Source organism: Chelmon rostratus, chromosome 15 (genome assembly GCF_017976325.1).
Source record: "Chelmon rostratus isolate fCheRos1 chromosome 15, fCheRos1.pri, whole genome shotgun sequence".
Taxonomy (NCBI): Eukaryota; Metazoa; Chordata; class Actinopteri; order Chaetodontiformes; family Chaetodontidae; genus Chelmon; species Chelmon rostratus.
Window position 1 is genome coordinate 12386595 of NC_055672.1, and position 20809 is coordinate 12407403.

The following is a 20809-nucleotide window of genomic DNA, read 5'->3' on the forward strand; positions in this document are numbered from 1 at the left end:
TCACCTCGTGTTCCTGTACATGATGCAAAATGTAGACCATCAAGGCTGAATCTGGGTCATTTAGTGGAAGTCTGGTAGTCCACAGGTCACAGAAACATGGAGTCAGGGCCGCTAACCAAGCAAAACCTCCCCAAACACCTGTTTAATAAATAAATAAATACGTAAAAACCACACAACCTACAACACTGAATGCACAGAAATAGTTCCAATACAGGTGAAAAATGTCTGCGTCTAGATCTCATATGACTACTGATCAATGCTGGTTGCCTTGGAAACACTTAGTTAGCTACACATAAATGGAACAAACTAAGCTAGTTAACGGCAGCACACACGGTGCATAGGTTTCTTGATGCTACACCTCTCTTGTGAGATAATTGGTTTCCGTATCAGATGCTAGCTCCAGTTACGTCTCCAGAGACTCAACTCAGCTACCAGTGACACATTTACTTTTGACACCAAGCGCCGTTGTTGTTTCAACTGCTTCCGTTAGGCAACCCAGCATGCCGGGCGCAGCGGGGAGAGGCGATCCGCCCCCGACGAAAACGATAGTTGTCCACAGGAACGGAGACGCTTTCTTTCCCGGAAGGAAAGTAGTTGTGAATCCGCGGCAAGTGGCAACTTTTGATAACTTTTTGGCCTCTTTGACTAGAGGGATTGAGGCTCCGTTTGGCGCCGTGAGGAGGCTGTACACTCACAGAGAGGGCCACAGAGTGCAGCGTTTGGACGACTTGAAGCATGGAGGTGTATATGTTGCAGCCGGAAATGAGAAGTTCAAAAGGCTGGAGTAGGTACCATGCTGCAAGGTGTGTGTGTGTGTGTGTGTGTGTGTGTGTGTGTGAGAGAGAGAGAGAGAGAGAAAGAGAGGGTGGCTGGTCAGGTCACATTAAAGAGGATGCTCTCCACCCTCGGACCTGACCATAACTTCGGCTAGCATGCCAACGTTAAGCTAGCTCCGTATTTGTGTTTCTCTGTAAGGTCTGCTGTTGTTGGGTGTGTGTTTGCCTGGGTTGGTACTCCGTAGTCCTTAAACTATGTCTCAATTCCATTAACCTTTAAGTACCTCAGGGTTTAAATTCCCTCTATTTAAACATACAGTATCTTAAATAAACTCTAAATGTGGGTTTATCGTCTGCTGGTCCTGTTTAATGTGCTTCCGTTCAGCACAGTATACTTATAGTTAGTTAGTTAAGCACTTTTTATCTAAACCTTAAGCTGTAAAACTAGTTTTTATATATAGAACCAGGTCAAGAGATGTCTTTCATCTGTCTTTATAGACAACTAGTAACTGTATAGGTTTGCCATGTGGCACCTGGACCCTGGGTTTAAGTTATTTATATGATTTTTTTTTAATGCCTTCCAGCTATTGTGAGATAACAACCAAGAAGCCACAGAGCAAGAAAAAAGAACCGGTAAGACCAATGTTTGATTAGTTATACTGAGAGTGATTAATCTAAGTCTAGCCTTTATTTTCAGGTGCTGTTCTGCTGCATGTATGACCGTACTGTGTCACATAGAGAGCATTCCCTAGTGGGAGGTTGCAGGTGGCTGAAGCCTAAGTCCTGGTAGTGGAACAAAGTTGCCTGCACAGTTGTCTGAATGACAATAATCAGAGCCAAACAGTGATAATTTGTTTGTGTCAGACACCTAAAAATCCCTCATTCCTTAATTACCACTGCTCCATGTTCACTGTCTGACCGCTGGTTTTGAAAACTTTCAGATCCGACCTGTTGTTCACAGCAGAATTGTAGCTTCTGCTCGCTGGAGGAGAATTTCTGATGGGTCTTGCACAATAAAGTGAGTGCTTATTTTAAGCTGGATCCAAAGTTATGCTGAATGTAAAAAGGAGAATGCTCTTTGCTGTATTATTTAGTAAAGAAATGTTTTCTTCCTATTGCCTTTTCAACAACCTAAAGATAATCTCTTTTTGTCTCTTTCTTTTTGGTCTTGTTGTGTTTCATAGTGTCTTTACCAATGGAGAGGTCCTGGTTCCTCCAGCTATAATACGGATCCCAAAGTATACTCTTACAAGCTGGGAAAATGTTTTAACCATGGTGACAGAGAAAGTGCGTCTTCGTACTGGTGCAGTGTACAGGTAATGTCTGACATGAGTACATCATGAACCCTTAAAAGTTTTACATAACCATGGACCACTGTTTTTTATGTCTTTGTACTTTTTCTTTCAGTTATACTGTGAATCATGACACAAACAATGCCCTTCAGAATTTTTCGCAATTAAATCAAAACAGTCAGAAGAGGGATGCGCCGATCCACTTTTTTTCAGTTCCAGTATGTCTGCTGGTACAAAGTGCTGATCCAATACCAGTGTTTAATTAATAAGCTGGGTGGATGTAAAGCAACATCAGGCTTGACGTGAACTTTGCTATCCTAACTTTGTTAAAAACTATTAGCAATTAAAACAAGACAACTGCATCAAATGAGAACAAAATGTAAACACTAAATCACAATAAATTTACAAGCTAGCACAACATGATGTACAAATACTTGAAGACTATGTGCGCATGAATTAATTCAAAACTTCAGGCAAACACTGTTTTTTAAGGATTCTTAGAAATGTGCCAAATATTGAATTTAATCACTCTAACAGTATTTGGGACGTCGATTATGTCTCTTCAATATCCGAAACACTGATATTTCAAGGCATAGTTCAGTCACAAAACATGGTTCCAATTTGTGGTACTTCTTTGTGCTCCCAGGCTTTTCACATTAGATGGACGTCCTGTCTGCGGTGTCGCTGAACTGGAGAACAACCAACACTATGTCGCAGTTGGTGCAGAAAGGTTTAAAGCTCTCCCGTATGAGCGGTGCGTCCCCTGCAGGGACTTAGTCAGGGAAAACAACATTTTGGAAGGGTATGACCCATGGGTTTTTTTTTATCTACATAATTTAAACAAACACTGGATCCCAAATATGATGTGGAAAGAGAAGAGAAAATATGAATGTCAGTTTTGTTTTCCCTTTTTGGTCCCTGCAGCCATGACACCCTGCCTGCTATTAGAAAGACAAGGCGCGCAAACGATGTGGTGAGTACTGTTGCTTCGGAGTTGGGTGCAGTTTGCCATCTGGCCACTTACTTTCTCACAACATGCTAAATTCCCTCTAGTTTATTGCTTTAACACCTTGGTAGCATCACAGTTGAAAAGCACATCTTTGCACACACAGCATTTCAATTAACATTTCCCATGTGCGAGACTTGTTGTGGGGGTGCAATTCGTTATGAAACAGAGCTATCATCAATCACTGTCTGCGGGAGGCATCGAGTTACCTTTGCTTTCCACTTTGATGGGTAATCCCCACAGAGACGGGCTGGCCCACTTGATCAAGTGCAGTGAGCCTCATAGACAGATCATATGCACCAGGGGGAATTCACTGACTGAAAACATAAAAAAAAATCTCTTATTCAAACCAGAACCGGGACAATTTGTATTGTGATTAAGTAGACAGTGAAGTGCTTTGAATCCATGTGAGGATTGCGCTGCTGAGGGCCCGAGATGAACACCAAATCACACGGCGAAGATGAGAACATGCCCAGTCAGCAGGTTGAGGTGGAGATGGGGGGGGGGCCCCCTGTGAGAGATGTGTTTGACATCTGATTTTTCTAACCATGAAAGATGACAATACTGTGGCAGATGCCATTTTTTTTTTCAAATGGAGAAAAATGCCCCATGCCTTATGTTATCTATATCTTTGGATGACTACCATTATATTCAAAAATATAATGAGTATCTATTAGTAATATAATAGAATCAGTTTGTATGCTGTGGCGTATTTGTGAGATTTCTTCATTTTGTGAAAAACTACCCAAGCGTAAAAGAATATACAGTATGTAAACCACACACTGTTATCAAACTTTGCTTGAGGCTCAGTCTCGAGGTGGGAAAATCCGAATGAACACTGCTAAGACCACAGCCTTTGCCATTTCACACAGTACCATGAGGTGGAGACAGAGACAGAGCTATGGCTGTGTTTTGCATCCACCAGCTCATTGTAGTATTAGTCATTTAATGGACATGATGCTGCCGCATTTTACTCCCTTTGCCTCCACGTCTGATCCTCATGAATTTGTAAACATGATTTGACCGGTTAATAAGGACCTTTCAGAGGGGAAATATACATGTGACAGAAAATTGCCCACTCTGTCATGATCTGTCAGCTGTTTAGCTTAGTGATTACACATACATTTATAGGGTCATGTCCGTCATTAATTTCGGTTTGACCTCACAAAACAACAGCAGTCTGGTTTGAAATGCCCGTAAAAAGATCCTTTAAACATGCCCACTCAGGCTGTGTAAAATGTAACCTTGCTCTCGCAACCTCGCTGTATGTGAAACGGTGTCAGTCCTGTCCTACGTGCACCGGCGGCGGAGCGTTTCTGCGCCGCTGAATGGGACATCTGGTCTGGAGCAACCACTCAAGTCTAAACTTGACAGCTCTGCAGAGTGTAATGTTGAAGCTTTTCAGCACACTGTGCTCCCATTGGACGCAAGCGTATATGCTGAGTTAGGTGTTTGAGACACGATGAGGGAGAAACTTTTGAGGTAGACATGGCATAAAGAGAAGATTAATAGGGGGGAGAGGAACGTAAAGAGACAAAGAGAAAAAAAAGAATAATGATGTGCATCAATTTACAGTACTTTCATATCATAGTAGTAATAATGAGCAGTGCAATTGTGCTTCACATGTACTTCACACAAACAGCCCAGAAAGGCTGACTAAACCTTTTAATAGCTGCTCTCCCTGACATCAGCGATGACTCGCTGCTGCTCCCCGTTTCTCTGCTGTTTCTGGATGATCTCATTGGTGAGAGGAAGTAGCAATGCCCTGTGGAAAACTATACCCCCTCACTGCTGCCAGCATGTCTGCTCACCGAGGACCCGGCCCTGGGAGTGGCTCCTGCTGATACCACAGCCAGTATGGCTGGAGGCTGGTTGGTCCAATTGGTTGGGAGCCCCGTTTTCCCTTTGGCTATCATATCGCAGTGTCCTCTTGCTGACTCCTGTTCTCTGCCACTTGAGAGGGCCACAGATTAGTTGCCGCTCGGCCCCCCTGAGCCCCCTTCACACTAACTCCAGCACATTCTCTCTCTCTCTTGGTCTTTCTCTCTGGGGCCTCCTGATACACACAGTTGTCTGCTCCCACAGGACACAGTACTGTAGATATGTAATGCAGAACGAGAGGCGAGATGACCTCAGCTTTTCCACTGCCTGTGTTTCCAGTTGTGCCGCTGCTTGTACTGTACTCTCCCGGCTCTGAGGCGCCCCTCGTCCTCTGCTTTCCCCTCCCCAAGTGGAGACTTGATTTAACTTTGTTGATTTAAATAAAATGTATTTGCATCTCACCACCAGGCTGTAAACACGGAAAACAAGCTGTTCAATTTTTGATTGCCCAGATGTATTTTGACTCTGAACTTTATCGCAAAGTTGTCACACATCACTCACAGACGAATCGAGGTTACAAAACTGAATTAACAGCTTACCGCTGCGACAGTGCCAGTGCTCCTCTGTCTTTGATCTCATGTGGTTATGTGGACACTACAGCGCTAGAGTGTGAACTCTGTTTCAACTCCCCCTCGCTGAACATGCCAGGCAAAACTTCACTCCTCTTTTGTTGTTTTATTTTTCTCCCTCAGCCCACCAACGGCTGTAGAAATTCAAAAGAATACCAACAGACTTTGCCTCTGCATTAAAGAAAGCAAACAAGTAAAGAAACAACGCCGCTATTCCCCGGAGCCCATGTTAGTGAGCTTGCAAACACCATTGCCAGAAGTGTATTCTGGTGGAAGCCTGAGATCACTACACTATCCCCCGAGCCAGCCCAGGGATCCAGCCAGGCAGCTGCAGTAAAGAGCACTGTAGCTGAAAAGAAACATTAAGTCTGCTCTCTCCCTCTCTGCGTGTCTGTGTCTCTCATTCTCTGTAAGGGAGACATACCTCACCTTGCTACCTACAGAGGGGATGAGGAGCCTGCAAGGAGAAAATTGCCTTTTGTGGAAGCATTAATTCAGATGTGTACCCTGCTGTCTGAACATCACTCTGAACTCTCCCCACTGCTCTCTCTCTTTTTCTCTCTTCCTCTCGCGCTCCTTCACTCTCCCACCATGCAACTACGTCCCAAGTCCGCCCCCCCCCCCCCCCCCTCCATCAATAACCTTCTGCTGTCTACTGCTGAAGAATAAGTTATTCCCTGCGACTCCCTCCCTTTCCCTTTAAGCTTGTTTGGGTTTTCATTGTTTGATCTGGCTTGATAAATAAGACAAATGCAGTTAGAAATTCATGGCTGCCCCATTTCATCAATAAATGATTAGTTTGCCACGCTCCCCAGTGATTGATAGGTTGTGCACGGGATGTATTGGAACCAGATGAATTCAATACAGTAGGAGTCACGGGGGAGCTACAAAGCATATCAGCTCATGAAAAATTGAGGTCAATGGAAAATGTAAAAAGAGAGAAAAAAACGTTTAAAAGAGAGAAGTTTTGCCCTGATGTGTTTTGTCTTTTTTTCTCCTTCCGCTTTACAAAACAACAGAAAAAAGTCGATGATGAATCACAGAGAAATCTGAGGAAATATGCCTTAATCTGTGCCCCTGTTCTCCCTTCTCCTTTTTGTCTCTTCGTGTAGTTTGCTCGTACCAGCTTTGGAGAGGACCTTGAGCACACAGCCAGGGGCCAGATGAAAAAACACGCAGCCGAGCTGGAGAGAACCAAACAACAGAGGCAGGTGTCCAGAAACCCAGTTCTCTTCTCGACGGGGGGTAAGCAGAGCAATTCTATAGAAATATCTCTCTCCCCGTCTCTCTTTCCAGCCCTCCCTGTCCTCAAAGTGTTTTTTTCCTTCCAACACCTCCGTTCTCACCATGACAATATGAAGAAACCTGCTGGCGTTTGAAGACATATTTATATGTTTATGCATGTGTTCAGTTACAGTATATGTGTGGGGCTACATTGGACACGCAACTGTATGCGCGTGCATTGTACAGTCCCTCTCTGTGTGTGTGTGTGTGAAAGAGACTTGGTTTTAGTGTGTTTAGAGAAATCCTAACATTTGATTTGCAGGTGAAGAAGCCTTCTTTGGATTCTCAACCTGTTCTTTTGAGTCCAAACAGAACACGGCTCCCTGATCTTTGAAAGCAGCACCAGTCTTTTCTGTGAATATTAAACAGAACAAGACTTCAAACACCGTCAAGGGGGCTTAAATCATAGATGAATTCAATCAGGCCATTTTGTTGAATATGTATCCAGAAAGCCTTGTTAACTATGTGGGGGGAAAACAAAATGCTCCAATTTTCTCCTTATGTGGGTATAAAAATGGTAATAAGTTATTAATCACAAATAGTGCTGACAGAAGATCATAAAAGTGACAAATTAGTCCTTTCGATTGATGGGTTTGAGCGTAGCAGCAGTTGTGCTGTTCAAAAGTGATACTCTGTCTGTCATTTATACACAGTTATTGTGTGCTTGCTTCCCCGATTCAGTTATTCAGTAGTTGTCGTTTCTCGGTTGTTTGTTTTACCATCTGTGCACATTAATACTCAACTTGAAAGACTTATGCTCACTTGATATGGTAGCATAGATGGGCTAATTGTCACAGTTTGAAACCTGCCATCCTTTCATGTGTTGCAACCGAGATAGCTGACATGATTAGACAGAAGTGACTTCATCCTGTTGGGCTTAATGATGGTGCTGTTAGTTGTAGCTAGGCCAGATTGCAGTTACCCGGCCACATTTTGGACACTTGATCATACCTATAGTACGGTTTCCTCCCACAGAACACATTACTAAAGGCCCCAGAGTTGAAAAGATGAAATTCATGAGTCCTATTTGCAACTAAATCGCCTCTTAGAACCCTTCATACAGGAAATAGCTCTGAGTAGTGTTCACAAGCATCATCTGGTACATGATCAGAGCTTTTGGCACCAGATTCCTTCCATCATTTTACTGGAGTGTGACTAGAAAGACATCCAAAAGCAAAAGCTTGACTGAAAAACATAATGAAGGTGTACCTGTTTTGTACCTGCATAATTGCCTCTTTGAGCTAAACCTATTAAACACATACATTTTTCGATACATTGTTCATACATTGTTTGTGTTATTACTAATTAATCTACCATGCCTTGATATTTATTATGTAAATGAAATTACTTAAGGCTATTGAAGTAGATTATAGCTCAATATTGTGTTCAATTATTCACATTCCACCCCATATCGGATCAGCAGCCACAGACAACAAGGAGTTTGTTTACAAGGAAAAAGAATGTGACATTGCTGTATAAGCTATTCCCCGCATGCATCAAGAGCAACCTGTCACTGTCAGGAACCAACCCTGGACTGAAAGTTCACGCTGGCTGGCCATATTTGTGGCAGGGCAGCTGTGGCTTTCTCTGGCCCCTTCGTCTCTGGGACCACTCTAAATAAATAAATGACTTGACAGCAACATTGATCTCTTGTGAGGTTGAACAGGAAAAGCAAAGGGAGCGGACAGGAGGGCAGCGAGGGATGGAGGGGTCTAGAGCGAGAGGGAGAATGAGTGTGCAGAAGAATGAGATGGTGACTGCCAGCAGATGAGGTAATTGTGATTAATCACTTTTCTCAGAGGGCAGCGTGTTCAATGCACAAAACAAAAGAAGTGAGATGGCAGGAGCAGCGGAGGTGCAGGAGGACCGCCAGCTGAAGGTGGACCTGCCAATTGATCAGGTAAAAGCATGACCCTCATACAGCACTGCACCTGATGAGATCTTTAGCATGCAGTCTTTGAACTTGAGCTTCGTCCTGTTTATCTGACGGGAAGTAAGAATTGATTCCAGTCTAAAAACACTATTATGAACATCACCAAAGATAAACATGCCACCTGGGCAGGTGATCCCATTAACTTAAATATATGCCACTCCTCTCATAGTTTTTATAATTTTAGAACTTGTTGTCAGTGAAGACAAACAAATACAAAAGCTTATGAAGATCAGAAAAACCACAGATACAAACTGTCTGGTTTAGATGGGAAATGTGTCTACAGCTTGAAGAGCTGCCCCCCCCCCAACCCATTAAGCTTTACCTTTCTGTGTGCTTCAACTTCAGAAAGAATAGAGAATATACCTCTAGTACAGCATAACATCTTTCTGCTCAGAATAAGGCTCATGAATGCTCAGTAGAACAAGTTACATAAATATATAAATATTCAGCAAAATCAATACAGCAGTACAGTGCAGTGTAAGCCAAGGGGGATCTTGTTTTCTCCCTCCCTGCAGGTTGAGGCCAAGATAGTTGACGAGGAGTATGAGGATGGGAGTTGTTGTGCGAGTCCCTGCAAGGCCTCCCTCCATGATTCAGACGGCTTGTGTCTGCAGAGGTCTTTGTCTGCAGGTTCCAGGAAGGATGTAAGTACCCTTATTATGAGTTTCGTGTAGTTACTATTTCACGTTTAGTTCATTTTTACTTTATTATTATGTCCAGTTTTTTCATTTGCTTTTGGATTAGGTCACATAAAAATGGTCTAACCAGCAATTATGGTAATCACCATTTCTATAATTGCACGAACATCACGTAGACCTGCTCGCAACTGTATTTTTTATCTAATGTGTGTGTAACCTTGTTTTTCTGTCTCCATGGTTCTCTCTGTATTGTGTACTGTGTATTTACCGGCGCAGCCTTTCTTCAGGGCAAGGAGAGTCAGTGAAAGGTTCAGGGCACAGTGCTTGTACTGGAGACACGGGATTACAAACACCTGAGCCCCATTTACAACTCTGTGTAGTTTATAGAGCTTAGCTGTAGCCACAGATACTGTATGTATCACAACACCAAGCTTAGACAATACACCCAAGTGTGTATTTGTGATTAGAGTTGGGCCCCATTGCTGTATGTGGGTGTTTTTGATGTCTGTCCTTTGCTCCGGTTATTGTATATGTTCACAGTGATGAAATGGGGCTGAGATGTGTGTACAGATGTTTCTGCATGGATCTGTGGTTCGAAATTACACTCATTTAAATACACTTATTTTGCTCTAATAATCCTCGAGGGACGGCAATATGAAGCAGTGTAACTGTGATGAATGCACACAATAGTTGGGTGATATTACTATTCCAAGCAATTTCATTTGGCTTTGAAATGAGAAGATATTGAGCCTTATTTAAGCAATCAATAACCTTGAACATTTTGTTTTAATGAAAACTATAATTTCAAGCAGTGGCAATTACACCATAGGGGAATGTTTTGGTGTGGTGATGATTTTGCTGGCGTATGCACTTTTGCAATAAAGATATTCTTATCGGGGTAATTATTGACTTCTGGGGACCAGTTATGACCCTGGCTAAAGACCTCATCAATAGCTTAATTCATTACTTATCGCTTTGAGTCATACGTGAATGTTGCTGATTCAGATTGGCTATGGATTGCAGTGAAAGACCATTAGATAATGGAAAATAATAATAATAATCCCTGGTACAGACTCAGCTACTTTTTGCAATAACCATCTCGCCGAGCAGTTTTTGATTTGTCAGCTAATGAAGACTGACACGAGGAGACGAAGCAGGACTGAGGTTGCTGAATTCAGTTTGTGCCAGAATTTGCCAACATTTTGCTTCACAGCAATTTTGTGTTATGTTTATTCATGTTTTATCGAGCATTCCGGTTCCATTTCTAAAAGTTGTCATCAGACCAGAGATAATAATGCAGGTGAGACTCCTAACTTAAAGTCATCATTCATGCATACTCTCCTCTTTTCCCTTTGAGGCCGAACAGGCTGTCGCTGTCTTGATGTCGGCAACCTCATCATTTAGAGGGCTGTGAATAATAATGAGGGATAACTGCACTGCTATGACTCATACTTTGAGCTGAGTTGGGACAGATTTCCTCCCACTCCTGTGCTCACATGTGCTCATGAAATGCCCCGAGTACTCTGTATATGTGCACGTATATAGTAGATATTGATGACCAAATTCAATTACATGATTACATTTTCAGCCGAAGCTTTAAATGATTTATTGCATTGAATTTAAATAGTGAATACATTTAGAGACAGTGCACCGGTGAGGGAGTTGTGTGCGTGGGATATTGACCTGTGTGGTCCAGGCCAAATAAAGAATAACGAGATTCAGCATCTCTGCCAAGTGGAGATGTCCGCTGGGAGTGAAGGCAGGCTATCTCAGTGGCAGAGAGCAGAGGATGGCGGGCTCGGGCCTGATGCACATTTATCAAAGCTTTTCTTATAATCACTTGACTGACTTTTGTTGGGCTTTCTGAAGGTTGGGTTTTCCTTTAGAGTGCACTCTGTTAAGGAGTTGATTGATTTTATTTGGGGGGGGGGGGCGCTGTCTGTGTTGTAGATGTCATACACTTTGAGGAAACGTGGACAAGGGTAGGTTTGTACTCACTGGTGTGGTATTGTGTTTACAACTATCATTTGTTTTGATTTAACAATATTGGCTGATTTATCAACCAGTCAGCTAAGCATTTTTTCTTAATTAATATTGTTAGAAATGCCAATACGACTAGGGATGTTTGATCAATTGTCTTCCTCTTCGTAAGAATTTTGTGATAAAAAATCGAACCATTATTGACCGCCGCATTGATCCATCTCTTTCCTTTTCCAATGCAAGTCCATTTCATTTGTCTTTCCAGTTGTTTTTCCTTGCTCCTATTCCCCGAAGCTTGGGTTAGCCATTTCAAAGGCCTTATTCTCCCCATGCAAGGTCAACTATAATCAACTCTAGACAATGTCACCGCCTTGCATTTCCAGAGCGAGGCAGAGGAAGACGACTCCTCTGGGCTTTTAAGGACCCACTGCATTATACCATTCAATTACTGTTCATTAGACAGTGTACAGCCATTAATCAGACGGAGATGTTCTGCTAGTCCTCAGCGGGGACAATGAACTGGGGAAATTTATTCTGGCTTCCTGTCTGGGCTGCTGTTTAGTGGTATGTAGAGAGATGACACTTTGGAATGCACTGAAGCTTTCAGTACAGAGACATCCTAAACTGAACTGCTACTCCACTCCCTGTATCTGTTGTCAAGTGAACTGTGCTTCGGCGAGACCCCGTCTTTGAATTTTAAGAAACATAGGCTTTGTCAGAGATTTACTGCATATGTGGGAGAGTATTCCGAATCTGATATATCACTAAAAGGGGAGAAAGCTGACAGATTTACCGATTAGAGCTGCATATGCATTGAATATGACTAGATGATGATATGAGAAACTGATTTATGTTTTCCAGGAGGCTAAAGAGAGGGAGGTGTCTTCCAGGCTTCGCAGAATGCGGTCACGGATGTCCCGGTTTTTCAAGGGTAGGTTCATCAAAGCATAAAGCCCGGTAGTAGCTCACTCGCAGCAGCGGCGGCGGCCCCCGCGTTCCCCTCCACAGCACCTAATGCACCCATAAAGAGACCACTAATACACTCTGCATTACCAGTTCCTCCCTCACATTGCATGTCACCGGATCCGCAACCACCTCTCAACATCTGGGAGAGCTTTACGCCATGCTTTATGGAGACCATCTGGTTGAGTGGGTTTTTTTACCTCCCCAATCTCAGATGACTTATTCTAGCTTTAAAGGCACCTGCACATCAAGGTGTGCCATGCTGAGAGCCTGGGATTATTCACCGCTCTTTATATTTCCCATGTCGTTTCTAATTTGGAACCACTCAGACAGAATGAGAGGGATGTGTACCTTGTTCCTACAAAAATCCTTTTTTTTTCTCCATGACTTTTTATTCTAAGTAGAATTCCATGGTCTGACTTTGATTTGATTGATCTAGAGGAGAACACATCTGAAAAAACACAAAATAAATGCTATATACATTTGATTATTGGGGGGGGTTGGGGTGACATAGTGTTAAAACACAACCCAAAGCAGTGATGGGAACTTGACATTCCTCCTTGTTGGGGAAATGTGCCTTTCAGCTGGCTCAAGCAATTTCATTCTAATTGCCAACAAAACATAGTCTTTGGCAGTGCGGCCCATTCCGTGGTTTCCCAGCATCTTCAATTGTTCCTTGTGAAAATTCCAAAGGTGGTTAAATGGGAACGGGGTGTGAATCTCTGCACGTGGTTATCACCGTCTGCCCTTCAATCTGAGGTGCGCTCTGTCAGTGTGACATCAGGAAAATCACGGCATCCTGCGCTAACAGCAGGCTCCCTCTCATGTCATCCATGCTAACATGAAAGTCCACAATTACACAGAAATGTATATGTACTGATGCACAGAGAGAATCTTAACAGACAGCAGTTCACAGCAAATGTTTTTCTCATGCTCATGTGCATGATTTGTTGATTTGTACGTATATACATGTATTCTCTTTCAATTATCCTCATATTGATGGTACTAGAGGTCGAGATGCAGCCTTGTACACTCCAGCACTGGCTATGATTTCCCTGCAGAATATCAATGGACACTGCAGGGGGCGTTTGAAATAAATCACAGCACATTATTGCTTGCAGACTCCAGACCCACATACTCATTTTTCTGTCCCTATCACATTATATTGTTGTTGCTGTTTATGAATGGTTCTACATCATTCATGCCTCACATTCCCTAGCTGTCACAGTGGATCTGCAGATGACACAGATGCAAAACTTAACAGGAGACTCGGAGCCATAGTGGAGGGAAGTGGGATGTGAAAGGAAATGCAAGTGATCTCTAACAGAATCAAACCCGCCTGCCACCTGCTTTGCATCAAAATGTCAATAACTGGGCCAGTTTTTATCCTTGGAAGGATCAGCAGTGGGAAAATAGGAGGCCTTTTTCTAAAAGCAAATCTACCATCAAAGTACCTGCCATGCCTCCTTCATATACTTTACCAGCGGTATTCCATCTTGACTTCCACATATGAAAGCAAGAGATACTACTGGGTTCAGTTTAGCCGAGATTCTCCTTCAAAAGTTATTGGCACCATGTACAATGGGCTTGTAATTTATGAGAACTGTTAGGGCCTCTGACAGAAGTTGTAAAGCATCTTGACTGATTGGGTAGATATGAGATGTGTGCAGTCATGGCATATTGTCGCCTGTATGTGCGCACGACATGCGGAGAGTTGCATGGCTTGCTCTGTCACAGATAAATTACTCCGCACAGTCAAATTAAGTTGTTGTAAATCACCCCACGGACCTGAGACTACTCCTGAGTGACGACCTTTACGCCTATTTGACTTTAAGTCTTATTTATGTTAATCACATCTGTATTATACGGACAGTAAAATTGTGTCGTATCCTAAAAGGTCATTGTTTGGCAGTACTGCATGTGACGGGGACAGAAAAACACACTGGCTCTGTTTACTGCAAGATGTAAGAAATCTTGAGATGAGGGTTGACTCTTGAATGTTTATATATTAACGGTTGTTTTTATCATGTGTTGTTTTTTTTTTTTTTACAGAATCAGTTAATTAACAATCACTGCTTTGACCTGCAAGACATCCATTCACAAGGTGTGTACAATACAAATAACACCATTAAATGTCTCGTTGATTAAACTTATAATCTGAAATACATTAAACATAATGTAGAGTGTGGTACAGCTTCTTATAGCGCACAGCATGCTTCGTCAACCATTTGGGGATACAGCATGTTCCATGTTATTGTAACAAATTATAACAACTTGTGAGCATTACAGACGCTTGTGGATAATAAATGCTCATGAAATCCCTCCACAAAGAGCATCATGATATTTACGACAGTAATGTAATCATGTTCCATGGCTGTTAGTCCACTACAATACATCTTATGATACAGAATGTGTATTTGATTTTTTATTCAAGCAAAGTGCAAATGATATCCTTGGGGATGGCTTCAGCTGAGGGGAGAATGAGAGCCTTTGTTAACTACAGTAAAGTTGGAGGAGAATGTATGCTTTTCTTCTCATTCATCATATACATGTCATGAAAGGCCTTCAAAAGGCAGCCGCTCCCAACACCAATAAGTTGCCCCTTTTTTCTTTTTTTCTTTTTTTTTACATTTACAGGGTGAAAAATAATAAGTTCCAAAGACCGCGTGTGGAAAATCAGCCGTTGTGATGTGAGAGAGGCGCCTGCGTGTGATCTCCCCTGCACTTGAGACGACAGGCTCTGTGAAGTGCGCCACTGCCCAGTTACACATTAGCTTTGATTGCCAGTTTGTTCTGTGCGTAGCCCGTAGCTTTGAACTGCGTCTCAAGATGAAAGCCAACCTTGTCCACAGTGTGTCCACTGTAGACCGCTGCTGTTGCTTATTTGCTTCAGGCACCATCAAGGGCTTCGGGACTATTTTTTTTCTATAGCTCTGTACCATGCTGGATTGAGCATTATGTATAATTTATCATACAATACATCCCAAGACAGCACCCCGTCTCCATTTTAATTTAATGCCTCTTCTTTCTTTCTGCATCTTGTGTTGACTGTGGTCAACTTGTGACACCACGGAGGTACGCCTTTGTTGTGTCCAGCAGATATGCTTTGATATTAGCAGTTCCCATGGTGAGAGCATCACCACTCAGTGCTTATCTCTCTCTCCCACTTCCCTCCCTCCCTCTCTCTTTCTCCTTCTCCCTTTCCTCTAAGAGCCAGAACCATAGAATACAGTGTCAGACTGCTGAGGACCAGACGTCCTCGTTCTCTTCTGTCTCCAGAAGCCAGCTGCTCATGTATAAGATGAAACAGTGTTAGAAACCAAATAAAAATGTCTTGCCTCTTGACAGCCCCACCGTGAATATATGGCCTCTTATTTCAGTGAATATATTGCATAATTATGTATGGTTATGAATATTACATGGAGCCCCACACTGAGTGCATGGTAAGATGCCTAATTGCGGAGTTTAATTATTAAGAAGCAAAGGTCCTGAGCGGGCTTTGTGAGAAGCACTTTTGATAAATTATTTTTTGCAGTTTTCTGATGAATTATTTTGGGGGCTTGTGTCTAATCAGCAGGCGTAGTGGACGGCGTAACTGCTCTTGAGAGAGACTTATCTTCCCATGGAGAGGAATTACTATGCTGATTAAATCCACTGAAATCAACTAATAACTTAATGATATTGGAGTGGATCAAAAGAATGAATCACTGCCTCTCATTGTGGTGGCTATGAAGAACACAAGGGCACAGTGATGAGTAGAATGAGGGCTGTTGCCGTTGACCTCGGGGCACAGCTTTAATATTTCCGTGTGACATGACGGAGGGAAACGGAGAAAGAGGAGCTTGTGATGGTATGTACTCAAGCAAACCAAAGCACCTCATATTAAACACAGCGTAGTGGTGATTTACTTTATACTTCATATGAAGCACTTCAAGGAAAAAGTCCAGAGAGGCCAACTAAACAAGGAATAATAAACCAGATCTCCCTCAAGTACTGCCAAAGCCACTAGACACAGCTGCTTGTATAACTGCAGTACTATCGCTTCTCTTCCTCTCCAGCATGTACTATAACTGAGGCGCCCACACAAAAATATTCTTCCATAGTTATGTATTCAGTTCAAGTGCACTTAGTATGCAGAAAAGTTTAAGGCTTGACCTCGGTTTTGTGTCGGAAAGAAATTTGCAAATGAATAAAACAGGCTTCTCTGCATGTTGCTTCAAATATAGAACTGGCGCACAAGATGTATTCTTCCATAAAAGCTAATGGCTGCAATGCAGACAATAAGAACCACTGACCCACTTAATCGCAGTTCTATGTCACGCTGTCACAGTGCGCAAAGTTAGTTCACCACAACTGTAGGATCAAACACGGGGTAATAGCTGGGTTCCCTCCATTCCCCTCCTGCAAAATGCATATTGGTCTAGCACTTACGAAATGCAGTCAAGCTGCTTTCCGCGAGCAAATATGTGAATAATTGATTGATATTGATGTGAGGATCACCTTGGTGTATCCAGTGGTTGTTTGGTTTTGAAGTCTCCCGTGGAGGAAGGCAGGAGCCCGGCCATCTGTCAATAACACGTCAGTCGTCTCACATGGCGGGCAGTCTGACCAATTGTTCTCCACGTGATGTTAAATCAGCTGTTCTGCTCTGAAAGGAGGCTTGAAGATGAAGCATTGCAGGGTCTGATTCACAAAGTTGTCTGGACATAATGGGCATAATATTAATTCTGTTCTCTCCCTGTGATAGAAGTGCAGTGATTCTCAATGATGGGTTAAGTTGAGGCATGTAGTGCAAAATGTTGTGCAAATTTCCTTTTTAACCTTTACCCAAATAGATTAATTACTAACACCTCTTTGCAGCAAACACCTTCAGATGTATCATGAGCATTGCAAACTGTTGGGCAGGTGCGGTGCCCTCGGGGTTCGGCGCCTTGCTCAAGGGCACGTTGTGGCTGTTGCAGAAGTTCTAGAGGACAGTCCTGTCTGAATAGGACAAAAGAGCCCCTTGAACGTGTGCTGCCAAGTGGAATGAAAATTGTCGAAGGTCATTTTCTGCAGAGGCTCCACATGCCTTGAGACCTGTATTGAGCCTCCTCGCTGACAAGATGGACAGGTGGTGTTATAAAAACACCTTTTACACCACTGACATCATCCACAGCCACCAGGAGGCCATCTCTCTCTCTCTCCCTCTCTCTCTCTCTCTCTCTCTCTCTCTCTCTGTCTGTTCCAGCCTGATAGGCTACCCACTGTCTGAAGCTAATGGCTGGAAGCACAGCTAAAAGCTCTCAGTGTGATAAGGTAATGTGGAGTCACAGAGTGAGAGAGAGTGGGGAAAGAGTGCTGTATCAGTGGGGCCATATATACTGATTATACAGTGATGAGGAAATGGTCTAAAAATAAAAACAAATGGAGAATGCGAGATGATATCACTGCACCCAGATTGCTGACTGCAGTGTTTGGAGTCGTATCCAGATGGTTATGAGGCAGGGATGACGGTGGGAGCTGAGACTTACTGCTGTCCTCTCAACTGACCTTCCTGATGTCATGCTTGATAGAATAAAAGCAATCTGTTTTTCAAATACGTAATGAATTCTGAACAAATGTGTGAATGCTGAATTGAAAACAGCGTCCTCACAACTGTGCTTCTATCTGTGGTAAAATCATCAACATGAAGCTTTAAAATTAAAGGCGGCTCATTTATTTAGTACCTTTTCAGTTTTTCATTGACTACCTACTATTATTTGTTTATTGTCCTCTGCAGACTTTTAAATGATCACAGCTGTATGAGAGAAAAAAAAAAATGCATATTGTGTTTGTGTAATTTGTTCAGCCTTCACAATTTGCAGATGGTGCCACCAGTCTAGATTACTGTTATACCAACTGCTCCCCTCTCTCTTCTCTCACCTTGCCTTCGCTCCCTCACAGCTTCCCTCCACCACCAACATCGTGCACACACACACACACACGTACAAATTTGTTTTTCCATTTCTTCCCTACTGCTTCCTTTTCTTACTTCCTCTCTCCCTCTCTCCCCCCCCCCCCCCCCTTGTTTTTCCTTTATCTGTTCCCAGACTGGCTGTCCATAGTAAGATGGATGTGTGCATTCCCAGGGCAGATGGCCCTGTTGTTACTCTGTGTACCCGGCTCACACTTTAACACCCGGCCTCCTTGTCTGGCCTGACGGGCCATTGCCTGGGGAAAGGACTGTACTTCCACACCGTGCAGCAAACGTGTGTTGTGCAGCTAACCGCATGGGTGCTCACACCTTTTTTGTAAGGGAGTCGACTCCAGCAGACTGTGTGCCAAAGACACAGATGGCTTCTTTCTTAAAGGATCACAGATTTTTTTTTTTATAGGAAAGCTTCAAAATACATGAATTTACATAGTGAGTAATTTATGTTGTTGACATTTACTTATGGATACATTGAGATAGCTTCAATATATTTCCAAAGTAACATCCATACTTACTTACATACTTGCGTACTGCTGTACTTAGTACTACCCTGATACCAAAAAAGTTGAGATGCTGCGTAAAACATAAATAAAACCGAATGTAATAATTTGCTAATCATTTTTGACATATAGAAAACAGTACAAAGGCAGTGTATTTAATGTGTTACCTCAACAACGTCATTGATTTTTGTAAATATCTGCTTATTCTGAGTTTGATGCAGCAACATGTTTCAAACAATTTGGGACAGGAGCAACAAAAGAACTGGGAAAGTTGTGGAATGATCCAAAAACACCCGTTTGGAACATTCCACAGGTAAACAGGTTGATTGGTAACAGGTGATAGTATCATGATTGGGTATGAAAGGGGCATCCTGCAAAGGCTCAGTCGTTTACAAGCGAGGATGGAGAGAGGTTCACCACTTTGTGAACACATGATTGTATGAAAGATGTGACTACATGGGCTCAGGAACATAGATGGAAAAGACGTCCTCAAAGATCAGCAGCTGAGTCCAGACAACAGTTTCTGACAGTTGCTGGGTTCAAGCTAATGGTCTTGATCCTCTGAAGTCCAGAGTTTAAGACCACATTAATTATAATAAACCCACAAGGTTTGTCCCATTTCAGTTTCTGTCAGTTGTGGCCAAGACATGTAGCTTTCATTGTTTGAGGACACAAGACTATATCTCAGTAACCCCAAATCAGTTATGTCTCTCCCAGCTGTTTAATTCAGGACCATCTCCATAAGCTCCTAAAGTCAGGAAATAAAACATGTGGAGGTCGTAATTACCAGGTATTCACTTTCCCGTGCTCGTCACTCAGTGGTAAATATATCTTTTTGTTGCAGCCATAAAAAGATATAAACGCTCTAATAACCTGGTGCATTACTTGCCAGTCGCCTGCGTCGTGTGTTTACCTGCATTGTACTCACCATAAGCTTCCAAACGCTTGCCTTTCTTTGCTAAACAGTGATTAATTCAAGTTTCATGCTGCCTTTGAATATCCAATGCTAATGCTGCCTGTTGATAGTTTAAATTCCCGACTGCTGTTTTGCCATTTGTGGATTCAGTAAAGCACTTAAACACCAGCGTATCTCTGCTGTTTAGCTTGCTGGACAGCTGTGCCTGTATAGTTAATTATCAACACATTTGAACAGTCGGATTAACTGTCTGAAACTTCCAGTTTCAGTATACTTACACTCGCTTTTTTGTTCGCAGTATGAGAGTATTGGATTCTGTTTTCTAACAAAGACCAGTGTTCTACATATGTTCACCTCCTGCCAGACAACTATTATTGGGCACCGTTTTGCATGACAGCAGTTGATTGATTTGTTCCGTTTCATTGTCATGATAAACTTTTACAACACCTATCATTTACTGGCAGCATGTGTGGAACTCTTTAGGAGATCTGTGCTTGATTTCTACTCGGTGATCTAAGGATGATAAATCACTGGGCGCACATAAATTATATCAGCGAAATCACGTGCAGTATAAGTCTTCTGTGTGCACGTATGTAAATGCAGCCAGAGATGTTCCGCTGTGGTAAATTGCGGTCTTTGTCTCCCCTCTAACCATACAATTTCTTTCATTTCAATCTCAGCACGCAATTGGAATATTGTCTCTTAGCTGCTCCTATCATATGTAATGAATGTGCTGCCCCAAAGGTGAGAGCCATAATTGATTAAAAACCATAATGTTTTTCCGTGCCTCAGCGTAGTCAGCGATAAGGATGTCTGCGATGTGTGAGTATGTAGGAGTCCTGCATGTGCGTGCGTGTTTGTATGTGTATCTGTATGTCTGCGTGGACAGGAGGGGACATCAAAGTGTGCTGTGGCTCTGTTTCATCCTGCCTAATGAAGACGCTGCGAGTGTGCTTCTGGGTCACAGTGGGAACATACACAGCGAGGTCACTTCAAAGGCGGGATAATGACGGATTAAGTCGGCCGCGCTTTAGTCGCTGTCTCACATCTAGCCTGTCGCTTTGCATTTTATTAACAAATCATGGCAATATGATCTTCTAAAATGTGCCTGCCTTAAT

At 42.7% G+C, this 20809-nt stretch overlaps 1 protein-coding gene across 1 annotated transcript; it reads left to right on the top strand.

Moving 5' to 3' along the window:
- Positions 1 to 500: 500 nt before the first annotated feature.
- Positions 501 to 15017, top strand: LOC121618904 (doublecortin domain-containing protein 2). The gene is made up of 12 exons (XM_041954544.1): positions 501 to 784; positions 1361 to 1409; positions 1718 to 1794; positions 1961 to 2092; positions 2715 to 2890; positions 2992 to 3041; positions 6637 to 6769; positions 8608 to 8708; positions 9257 to 9385; positions 12221 to 12290; positions 14375 to 14426; positions 14960 to 15017. The coding sequence occupies exons 1-11, from the start codon at positions 501 to 503 to the stop codon at positions 14386 to 14388; spliced, it is 1215 nt and encodes a 404-aa protein (XP_041810478.1). The 3' UTR covers positions 14389 to 14426; positions 14960 to 15017.
- The last annotated feature ends 5792 nt before the right edge of the window (positions 15018 to 20809 follow it).